Below are 12880 nucleotides of genomic sequence, written 5' to 3'. Positions count from 1 at the left end.
TGATACTATAATATGAAGAGTGTCTGCAGGACACTGAAATGTGGAAACTTTAATCAAATTGGTTAATAACCCATATTTGATCTTCATGTGGTGACAAGATTAATACACTACATTTCAGACGGCTGTGTAATTCCCAAGATCCGAATTGGAACAAATTTTCTCTACGGTAGGTTTGATAAAAATTTTGCCCAAAAACTGTACTAAGCTGCATTTACAAAGTGAGTTTACTATTTTCCCACTCATGTGTTGTGAGCCATGCATGAGTATCATTGGTTTGCTTTACATGACCTCAGTCAGAACGGTAGATTCAAATTTTTTTAATTAAAAACAAAATTCTCTCGCATTTACAGTATACTGTGTGTACAATAGTACATGTGAAATTACTTTCTATCATCAACAAGATGAAAACCTCCTGGGCAATAGTGACCTGCAATTAAATCAAATGTTACTATTGAACCCAAAATATCAACTTTCATGGATGCCAAATTCAACAGAGTAATTTAGAGCGGTAGGGGGTAGGGTGGGAGGGGGTAGGGTGGGGGGTGTGTTCATAATGTAATACTGTAGGATAGTCCTCCACACAAACATTAAAGGAGTCACAAACCCAACCATCATTTTTGGTCTAAAATGAAAGAGATATTCTTATTCCCATTTGAGGGATCTACTATCAGTATGACAGATAACAATTTTCTTTCCCACAAAAGACTCAAGTCTAAAAAATAACTTTCTTCTTCTTCTTTTCTTTATTTATTACAATATTATTTTTCTGTCATGGAGATGGATTTTTGCAAGTGCTGTCAAATCTAGAATATTTAACCTTGTCACATGACCTAATGATGGTATATATATTGGTTTCAGTGTCCACACTGTTAACATTCCATCTCCCTTAAAATATGGTAAGTAAAACAAGGCAAAGACGTACAGTACTTATAAGGTTCCCTGCGACATCAAAGTTTTGCATGTTGGCATATTTTCACTTCGAGATACTGGGTTTTAATTATTCCCTGTACATGATAAAGAATTTCTGCAGTAAAATTTGGGAAACAAAATCAATTCTGTTGAGTACTGCAGTCAGGACTCCCTTCAATACATTCCTTTACATTTGATATTATATGCACCTTCCACCAGTCGATCTGCACTGAATTTAAATGTACATGCACTCCTACAGTATATATAACTATCCAGTTATCTGTTTTGCATTTATGCAGTTATGCATTTACAGTATATATTCAAGTACTACAAGTTACAACTGAATAGTTTTTGTTATCTTAAATATCTCTCTATTGTGCCTCTAGATAGCTTGCACTCATGGATACAAACGGTTGACATCCTGACTGCCACTAAACAATACACAACACAACCCAGGCTATGGTACAGTACTAATAACACCAATATTTTATCAACAGGCTGGTGCGTGCTGCATTGGTGTGTGGCTTTACAAGAGCTGGTGCCTTCAGCTCGTTATTAAACACCGGAAACATAGTGGAGCAGTTTACTTTGTTTGATAATCAGCAAAATTATAAAATACACATATAATACTTGATAATACTTCATAAAAAAAATTAAGCCCCCCCCAACTTTTTTTTTTTGGGACCACCGTCCCAGGTGGGAACAAATATGGCATTTAAGCTTATCGGACATCTTTTCATAAGTTCTCAGGTGCAAACATTATGATCTTCTCTGCATACTGACCAGTGTAAAGTTAATAATTTATGCTGTGCAGTGCTTTACAAGAGGTTTGTCAATGCCTACTATATTTACTTAAAATTCTGCCATATTTTGGTTACTACAGAGCAAATTTTGCTTCCTGATGTACTTACCTGTACCATCCACTAAATGAAACATTTAAAGAGCTGCAGTTTCCATTGGGTTATAACTTTTCATTAATCATTTTAAGTTTTTCAATATTTTTCAAAAACCAAATAAACTGAGGATTCCTCAATCAAAGAATAATCTGGTTTATGATCATCTCTCTGCTCATATAGCGAGTTGTAAACAATATTTCAATTTGGAAAATTCTGTGTCCCACAAATTTAACGTTACATACATCATGTCAACATATCATTGGCAAGTCAAACGTTTCAATTTGATTCTGGATTTCATTATTCCTGCGGTACAATTTAAGTATATGTTATAAAATTATTGATACCCTTATGTTGCCATTCAGCATAATTGATGCATAATGCAGCTTTAAATATCATACCAGTAACAAAGAAAAATCATTTTTACACTTTAAGCTACCATTTCAATCTACCAGAATACTACAAAATGTTTAATGATTAACTAGTTAAAATTGTGCACCTATGCATAATGACCATACGTACGATAGTTTCTCAGATGACTTTGTCATTTATCATTAAAAATGGTGGCATCCTGACATGCACGTACAGATGTTCGCACGTGTCAAACGGGGGCAAGTTCGATCTGAAAGCTCAGCAAATTACCACGTACAGTACACTGAAAGTTCATTGTTCTGCCACTTTGAATCAAATCATTTAAAATTGAAATTGTCTGACTGTAATAGTGCCAACTCCCTGCAATATTGCAAAAAAACCCTCTTGTTGTATTTCTTTCATTCAGAGCCCCATTTAATTGGAACTAAACTGCTTATGGGTAGATGCATCATTTCCTGAGTCATTTAAGACACCCCCCCTTCTCATCCCATTTGAATTGGCTTGTACAAATTTTGCATTAATCAGTCACTTCTACCTACAATTTTTCAATCCATTGCATGATCTGCTTGATTTATTTTCAGGGATCGTATAAACTACAGTAATTGTTCACTTCCGATGATTTCTGAAGTTTTGCCAAATCTAGCGTACTTATGAGCCAGAATGCTCGCATGTATCTTTGAAATGCAATTTAATAATTCAATATATCAGTTACCATGTTGATCATGCATGTGGTACACGTGGAAAGGGGAAGCAGCCCCCGGAGCAAGCAAAAAATTTAGATTTCAGAGCCCTGGCACTTTATTTTTCAGGTCAAATTTAACCGAAAACATGATTGTTTGCCAATCTGGGAAAAATTTCAGGGCAAACACCTTCCGCCCCTAGTTCAGTGTCACCAATGTATTCCTTAAATTCTATTTGATCGTTGAATATACAGTAGTAGGATGTTCTTGGGTCTTCATGTAATAATGATAATCATCAAGAGAGCCAGGTACGAAGAGGAATACGGTTAAAACAGGAGGAACAACTAGGCAGATCAATTGAGAGGGGAGAGAGGGAGGGATATGTGGAGGGAGGGGTGGGTGGGTGGCTTATTACTTACATTTGGTGTTGATAAGAGATGACAGTTGGTTAGCTAAGGTACTGGATATTCTCTCCATCTCACCCTCGCTGACAGAGTGTCTTGACAGACGACACGTGAGCCGATGTTTAAACAGCGTCTTCAGATGGTCGCACTCCGCTGAGTCGACTGGTGCACGCCTCTGCCCAGCCAGCTGGGACAACGTTCTCATCAAGGCATCGGGATCGTTAAATAGTTCTGATATCGGAGAGGACGTCTTCACGCATGTCGAGGGTATCAGGTTGAAACGATTCTTCGCTAATGTTACCGAGGTCACAGGACTGAGGCCGTTGTCACCGTTCGCTGGGGGGTGTACATAAATGGCCGGTGTTTCGGAGCCACAGTTCAAACAAGTTACTTTCCCAGCTATATTGCACTCTTGAGGGATATGAGGAATGCCCATGTGGCCTTCTTTAAGGTTCATGGATAAATCCGTCGTCACGCACTGTTTTACGGCTTCCGGTTTTGCCGACCCTGGGCTGTGGTGTTTGCTCCCAACAGACACATCTGATTTACTCCGGGACCGTCTCCTTCCTGGCTTCGATTTTTTTACCTCCTCGGTCTGGATCGCTTCCTTCTCGAACATGAGATGGACCTTTGTTTCGGCATCAAGGCTCGCTAACCTCCGCATTCTGAATCCACCGAAACAAGAGTTGGACTTGACGTCGGGGAGAACCACCTTCTCATCTTCGAGGTTCTTTAGGTTCTCGGCTTTAATCTTTTCAGACTTCCTGGGCCGGCCGACCTTACGTTTTACCGGAACGAGGTTATCCCCAACCGGATTCGATTTTTGGTTCACAATAGTCGTTTTGGATCGATTTTGCACCTCCGAGTCATCCTCAAAGACAGAATCCATCTCAGAACTCGTCTCTGAGGAGACCTCTCCATTAACATGGCTGCACGTGACGACACCGTCGCCTTTCGTGGATGATTTCCTGTGGGAATTTGAAGTTTCCGTGTTGCTAACCCCTGTGCTCTTCGTCCCGTTCGGTGACGGGATCTTCCAGGGCGACGACAACGTCGTTTCTGAATAGCTAAAGAAACTGCTGGCTGCTCTGCGCCTCCCGATGCGATGTTGGGACTTATACTGTAACGGAGAAGGTAAATTTGAGACTTGGGTAACGTTTGGCGAGTCGATCTTCTTTTCTTGCTTGATATTTTGATTTGCATCCAGCTCAAGATGGAGACTGCCATCTCTGCTAACGTCGTTGCCGTGGTTGCAAACTGTCTCTTTCGCAGAGCTCTTGTAGAATTTAGATGCTGAAACTTTGCTCTCCTGGTCGAACTCAAGCTTCCTTTTACGAGTCAGCGTGGGCGTGATGTCGACTTTCCTGTTATTGTTTACTCTCGAGTCGGACACGCATCTCCTTCCTGGAGATACAGAATTGTGTCTGGAATTGGCGAGTTCGACATCCACTTGCAGGGTCTCCGTGATCGGACGCCGCGGACTCCGGGGTGACGATCTCGTCGATGAAGGCGATCGCTTCTCTCCGCTAGGACTGGGCATTGCTTTCAACCTGACGTGGTCGATCGGTGATTTACGGACTCCATTTAGTTTCTTGTGGTTGAGAGCCATCTGAAAGAAAACAGTAGACAATGTGTTGTGTTAATTGACATGAGATAAAAGGACAAATCTGTGTCGTTCCTTTAAATACGTACAGTTGATATATATCAGGTACCAATGCCAAACATGAGATGGTGCAGTATATATACGTGATTGTCACTGATTGGACAGTTCAAACAACCTGAACAGACCCACAGTCAAGTAAACAACAACAACAACAGATGACTCATCAATCACAGAGAGGAAGGACTTGCATAACACATTTATGACAGTTTGTACAATGGAATAATTGACCCTTTCCCACTCTGACAACCATTCAAGAATTACATTAAAAAAAAAAGTTTTCTTGAAAGTGTTCAGTTCCTTCACTTTGGCTCAGCCAATTTCTGTTACTCAAGATAAGATAAAAAGAAGAAACTGTAACCTCTTCAATTTTATCAACACTTGAAAGTTAAAACAGTTATGTGCCTGTAAGAACTGAACTTGATTCTGTTGGCCAGACACTCGCTCGACATTATACTTGATTAAATGCAACTGTGAATGTTAAAAATATCTAAATATGATTCCATTCCCAAAATTTCATCACCCAGACACTTTACAATGTACTACAGTATTAAACACAGATGTGAAAGCAAAGTAGGAAATGTCAAAATATTTTCAGTTTATTTCTTTAAGTATCACTACTTAACATGAAAAGTTCATATCTACTTTAATCTATATCCCCTAAACTGTTTGCATGGGAAGCTATTGTTACACATGATAATTAAAAAAAACAAAACAATGACGGCCCTACACACCTTTGCATGTGAAATAACAGCTTCTAGAACATGAATATCCCTGAGTCGATAAAATACTATCTAAAGGCCCGGTCACACTACAGCGATATTTTATCGGAATACGGTCCGATTTTTCCGATTTTAGGCCGAAGAGTGAGGTTTGTGGTAGTGAATGTAATGAACGCAGTGGAATATTCAAATACCTACTCCAAATCTGAGGGGTTCTGGAACGGACTACATTCGGAAGTGACGTCACATCGAAAAACGATGAAAATCGTAAGAGAAATCGGATAGCTATCCGATAAAAGGAAACGGAGTCAATTTCAAAAGTTAGGAGAGGGCTATTCCACATCGGAATGGCCCAACAGATAGCAAATCAGGTCCTTTATCACTGTGGCTAGAAGACCCGAACGAAAAACTGGCAGTTCCGATTCCTCCGGGAAAATCGGATAGTATTCAGATAAAAAATCGGTATAGTGTGACCGGGCCTTAAGCACTTTGGGTGCTAGAATGAGAAGGAGTTAGGTCATTGACTGGTCACTGAGGATGCACACAGTGTTAAAAGGTAACCAGTCTATTGTCTACGGTTTTTATCTACTTTTAACATAATTTACCACCACCAGCAACATTAGCAATGGTTGCACAATTTCCTTTTTACAACATGTGTGCACTTTGTTGAAACTACTGTACCCAAACAGTTCTACGAAAGTCACAGATAAAGTCAAAGTATGGAAATAAAAAGAAAAATGTGCCAAATTATTTGAGAATGATGGCTTATAGTAGAAACCTGCAATGTATAGTACGGGTATGTAGTGGGTCGGTAAAATATGAATAAAGTGCAAATTACTTGACCATCTAGACCAGAAAAAAACAAAAACACATTAACATTGGAAAGCATATATCACAAAATATCCTTACTGATGAGTCAATATTTGACAAGTTTTCATAGCAGTGTAAACTTTAATGTACATGTCACTCTGTCTTGCAATACTTCCTACATAACACTGTAAACCTATTGTATTTACTGTGGGGGGATACTCTTTAATGTGCTCACCATGTTGTCCCCTAGAGAACATACTATATACATTTCTTAAAGCAAACTCTTCTAAGTATGTGTCAAGAGGCCATCATATCACACAGTATCAGGACTGACAGTCTAAGAATGGCAGCTGTGATTGTTGCTACTGTAGCTGACAGCAGAATTTGACATTGAAAGTGTATGTAGGTATATATACTGTATGATGTGTGGAGAATTTGAACTGAACTACTGAGCTTCCAAGTGTTTGATATATGAATTTACCATGAAATTATATTATACATGTCAATAAAGAGAAGCAGAGACTCAGCATGTAAGTTACATGATATAAGATATTTGTAGTCTTTTATATGTCAAATCAGATAAGACATGGATACTATCAGCAGTATTGTACTGTACTGCTGTACATAGTAGCTTAAATAGACTTTTATACCATTTAAAGGTCTTCATTTGCTTGCCCCCGATATAAGCATGCTAAAATTTAGCTACAAATTTACAAAAGCAGCTTCTGAAGGTTGTGATTCTTCTACTTTCTTGACAGACATTCAGGAGTGTTAAAATAGGCATATGAATATCTCAATGTGGAAAACTACATTTTGCGATGTTATTACTGAGACTTGAACATGGGTGATGCATTGTAACATGAAATTCTAGCACAATTGGGGGAAATATCGATGACCTTAAATGTTGCTGGCATATATTATTATTGAGACTTGAACATGGGGGATGCATTACATACTTGAAATTCTAGCACAATTGGAGGAATATCTATGACCTTGAATGTTGCAGGCATAGATATAAATACAACGGTATTACAGTTGGAAATAAATACACACATATATAAACATACCCAAAGATACAGTAAGGGGATAAAAGGAAGACAATTGCATTAAAACTACAATAAGTACTATACTGCTTCTTCTTTGTCTATTCTATTCTCCTCTTCTTCTTTGTTTTTTTTTGGGGGGGGGGTTGGAAGAGGTATGGGAAGGGGTGGGGAGGGTGGATCTTCCTCCATAGCCAGTATATCTAAACTGTTAAAATGTTTTGTACATAGTGTACACAATACCCTTTCATGTTTGAAGGAATATATTGTCCTCCCTCGTAAATTTACATCAATGGCTAGAACCTATCAAATCATGCATGGAATGTTTCCTAGGTCAACTCTTGGCTGCAGGAATAAAGCAAAATTATACACCCAAGTCCACAATTAATGGGGTCAGCTACTCTGATGCAACGGTATGATAAGGAAGTCAAACATGTACCGTGCAGTATACAGTCACAGTGAGAGAGATGGTCATTAGCAACCCATTACTAAATTTGCTAAGAACAACCTGGCCTAAATAGAGCGCAGGATGACATCGTTATCAAACGTATTAGTTTACAGAAGACAAGGTATTTTAAGACTGGAGGCATTTTACAGAAGGGATGTATTATGTCAATGGTCTGTAGTGTAAGTTTTTTCCAGTTAATAACCACTATTTTGAGAAATAATGTGGTGTGTACATTTTGCATAGCTATTAATGCATACTCATATGAGGTGCAGTATTCTGACTATTTTTGACTATTAAACTGTGTATATCTACTTACTAAACATGCACTAGGGTTGAGAGTACACACACACACAAAAAAAGCCATAGATTTTTCAATTTATCACAATCTTTATTACTATTTTGCATGTATATATTTTCACATATTGCACCATATAACAGTAGCACCTGTACAGGGAAAGGGATTAATGAATGTGTTGTAAAAAACTGTTTGAAGAAAACGATGCTCAAGAACCAAGTACTTTACACACATTATCAGCACAGGCTACTGTACACTGCTGAATACTTATAGAATTTGTCTTCTACTGTATTTCAGGTACATGACGACAAATCACCACACATAATGGAAAAGTCGATTCCTTTGATTTACAGCTTTAACAGGACTGTAAATCTTTAATGAGGTTCAAGCTTAATCCTGGAAACTTGACCCTTTAAATACAGAATCCTTTTCCCAAACCAGAAACTTATATTTTTCAACAAATTGTTAAGTTTATGATACAAGTTTACAATACACAAATCAAAATTACCTTCCGTTGATTAGCAAGCTAGATGGAAGTTTCCTGGCGTTACAGTATCATGTTGACAAATTGATCTTCTTCCCACCAGATTGAAATATCAGCAAATATAGAGAGTGCCAGTGAGACTATAAACAATATAGTTAATCTCTCCTTAAATGTGTCACCCTTTACTACTGTACCAGACAATTCCAACCCAGCATCAAAATGAATTATGAGCACAGACTTGCTACAAATTATTAACTTGATTCATACCAAAATTCCTTTAGCCATCTCACCTACATAAAAAAAAAAAAAAAAATAAAAATAAAATAAAAAAAAATTAAATTAAAAAAAAGCCCTTAAATAACAAGGTCAGACAATCTGCACTTTAAATAACTGAACTACAGTATTTGCAAAAACAACAAAGTTCTAATTCATTCATGCTGACCATGTACTAAATATAATGTCAGCAAAATGTTGTTATTGAAACTTGCTAAAATACATAATGATCCAATTCAATAGTCTGCTGCAGTCTGCAATAAAGTGCAAATATATTTAGCTATAGATACCATTTCAGGCTGTTTGCCTAGGTTAATCTCCTCAATTCCTCAAAATAAGAAAAAAGCAAGAACAGAAGGGAAAAAAGGGGGGGGGGGGAAGAGCGAGAAAACAACACACACACAAAAAAAAAATTTAAAAATGGGGTAAAGAATGTTAATCCCTATGCACTAAATAAATCCTTTACCCTCCTAAAGGTTAGTTATAATGCTTTGACTATCTTAAATAAACCTTCTACTATTTACCAATAAACATGATCAGCAGACCTAGTTACAGTAGGTGACCCGGTATACACCTATCCTGCACTCTTGAACAGGTACCCCTGTAGCTGTTATCCTTGATAAACACTTACTTACCTGTCCTATTAGTATTATCACCTGCTCAATGATAGTCAAGGAGGTTTCACAGTGTGAATGAAGATTATCATCCTGCTGCTATGAGTCCCAAATAAATCTGGAGTATATATCCTGAATGGCAGCAGTCAAAATGTACTTACTACTATTAAGAGCCACACAAACCACACGACTATTAATCCACACCGAGAGCAGAAGCTGCTTGCTGCAATGCAATGTCAAAGCTTGTATGAAGTTGCACGGGTAGGCGGGCGGGCGGGCGGCAGAGTGCAGCTTGCTTGAACCAGCTTGTCAATGAAACCAACAGCAGACAAGTGCAAGCAGCCGGGATATACAGTGTGTATATATATAGTCAGTATTGGCAAGCCTCCTACGCACACACACAGAGAGAGCAAATCAATAAAGGTGTCATTGTGTCAACAGCTACACTGCAATCACTGAGCAATGTAGTGAAGATGATGATAATGATGAACACACAGGATACTTGACCAAAACAAGGGTATTATTAAGTCACTTTATATGGGACAGAGAGAGCCCAAATTATACGGATCTTGTTGATCATGATCTCCTCTGTTCAGAGATTTGATCAATCGGATGAAATTTATCGCTCTTGACATTCAATCTTCTCGGGGAGGACAGAATGGGGCATTAATTCCAGCCAGCTATTTTTTAACACCGGGGTTATATGGAGAGCAGCACAATATTCAGCAAAGAATGCTACAAATTTATTAATTTAGGTTAAATTTATGCATATATCCTCTTTTCTTTTTTCTTCTAAAAACCTGGTTCCGGTGTAAGGGGTGACTACAGGGAATAATGTGTTAACAATTTGTAATATTTAGGATTTTGTTACTATTTGTTTTTAGGTTTTACATTTGTAAAGTGCTTTGAGCAGCTTTGCTGATTATGCGCTATATAAATATTACTTATGATTATTATCATAAACAGCTATTATATGTAAACTGGGCAACTTGCTATACAGGTGCAAAGATGTACAGCAGATTTTGTACACAGAAAATGTAGTATTATATAAGAGAGGAAAAAAAAGGTCAGAGCCTTCATTACTGCTACACAAAATCTGAACACTACATTATTCCCCAGACTACACAGTTCATGATGATATCAAACTGCCATCGCAAAAATCATGGCAGCGGCACAAATCACATGTCAAAATTGAACACAATGCGAGCAATTCTTTCCCCGGTTTTTGACAGTTTCATCATATTTACTCCCTCCAGGCCCTTTCACATGTTGATAATTACCAGCATGTTTATCTATTAACCACGGCACAGGTTGGGCACTAATAACTGGGCAAGACATTCACTGAATTTCAATATCGCTGAATGAGGGCGGGTGGGTCCACGACTCCTCCCTAATTGCCACTCACATACAATCCATTCAGAACGTAACAAGGAACTGTGTCAGTTAGTGTACCATAAGCTGATAAGCTTGCACTTCCTGTTACAGCAATTTTAAACTTATTAAAAGATTGTCAGTAGTAAGCATTTTAAGCTGCTATAGAACTCATTTTCCAGAAATACTTTCCTGGCAGTTCTCGTTAGTATTTCTCACATTGGGTTGTATTCAAGCAGCTTTGTGCTTTTATATCAAATGGTGTTAGTGAACGTCAAACATTGTGAGATTTAAAGGCTTTTTATACAGGGGTTTACTCCTGCTAGATGGAAAGTCCTTGGGGTTAAGGAAATGTCGAGGATAGTATCAAATTACTCACTGCTCATATAGCATCATTCGGGGAAAATTTAAAAAATATATAAAACATGCAATATATCTTATATTGAATAGTAAGGCTTGGAAGTTTGGGAAACTTTGCAATATAAACCAACTCAAATAGCATTATTCTCTTTACAGCATATGGTCATGCACTACTTTCCTTACTACTACCAAGCTCTCCGAGTTTCCTAACTAAATCTTACAAGATATCTAGGATATCTTAAATACAGTATACTTAATATTGCTTAACAATACATACTCCATTTGAGTGAGTTTAAACCATTACAAAACATGGAGAACAACACAGTAGGGTGTCTTGTGATTTGTTGCGTTAAATTATGAAAATCAGGTCTTTGACATATATCTCCTGCTGTTTTAAGTGGAGAGTTTAAATCTACTTACACAAAGCAATTCCTTCACCTTCTTTAATCAACTTCTTTGAATTATACTGAACCTTCAACCTCAGCCACCAGTATCAATAATATTCATTGTCATGATCAAAGAAAACCTCATTTGTTGTTATTATTTTAGAAGCAGAAAGATTAGTGTTTATTTTGCAAAAGTGGTGATATTCATGGAAATTGATGAAGAAATGTATATATATTCAATTTAGGTAAGAGAGCAAAAAAAAAAAAAAATCATTATTTGTTTTTATTATTATACTTTTATTTTTTCACATCAGTGAATATCCTCTAAAAACCTCAACCACCTACCTGCATGTACGGTCACAAATACACAGTACGGATCTGTGAACCAAATTTGTTAGCCTTAATTTGCTTGTTAAGTTTCCAGAAATTTTTACCAAATCCACTCAGTTACCAAATCCACTCAGTTACAGTATAACTAAGATTACCGTTGATCAAACTTAACAACTAAACTTGTGTACCCCTAAGAGTATTTACATGGCTGTTAATTAAAGAATATAATGATTAAATTCAAGTGTAAAATTTTTATCAATCAGATGCTTTTGTTATTGCCCTTTACTAGTTGCAAAAAAACTTGCAGAACAGCAGATTTTTTTTTCAGACAATTTTTTTTTATACATCTTCTTTATGCTTTGAATTTAAATTAAATTATGGCAGACATGTCAGAGGACATCAAAATTGAATGAAAAAATAACAAAATATAACCAAAAAGTCAATGCAAAACTGCTGCTTTCAACCTAGCTGAGATGACTTCATGTGTCAGTTCGACAATTTCTGCAGCACTTTCGCTGCAAACAGGGTTTAAGTTCAGTTGAATTATTTGAAGGCAGATATATTTTGAAATACATTTCAGGAAGCTTAATTACTGTAGATGACAGATCACAACCCGCACTCGGTGTTCGGTAGTAATACAAGACCACAATTAGAACATGATCCGAGTTTTGCATGAACCTCTGGCTGTTTGCATGGAACCCTGTGCTTGATATCAGATCATCAAACGGGGAAATTGAGGTCTGCTTACTACAGTTAGAAGGAGAGGCATGAAACATGTTGTCAAGTCTGCGCTTCTATTGCGTCAAATTATGCGAGTAACACACAA

The 12880-nt window shown here is 37.4% G+C and overlaps 1 protein-coding gene across 5 annotated transcripts in view; it reads right to left on the bottom strand.

The window, feature by feature from the left end:
* The window catches only part of LOC139970940 (uncharacterized), a 69442-nt gene that overhangs the window by 24414 nt on the left and 32148 nt on the right, over positions 1–12880 (bottom strand). For 3 of the 5 annotated variants that reach the window (XM_071977024.1, XM_071977020.1, XM_071977021.1), the window contains one exon: positions 3274–4867. In XM_071977024.1, coding sequence (XP_071833125.1) covers positions 3274–4867 — 1594 coding nt within the window. Of the gene's footprint in view, positions 1–3273; positions 4868–9628; positions 9925–12880 lie in introns of those variants that run through there. The other 2 variants (XM_071977023.1, XM_071977022.1) reach the window with 2 other exon arrangements.

This window comes from Apostichopus japonicus, chromosome 8 (genome assembly GCF_037975245.1).
Source record: "Apostichopus japonicus isolate 1M-3 chromosome 8, ASM3797524v1, whole genome shotgun sequence".
In the NCBI taxonomy this organism is placed as follows: domain Eukaryota; kingdom Metazoa; phylum Echinodermata; class Holothuroidea; order Aspidochirotida; family Stichopodidae; genus Apostichopus; species Apostichopus japonicus.
Note: the sequence above shows the minus strand (reverse complement) of the source record. Positions and strands in the feature narration are given on the sequence as shown.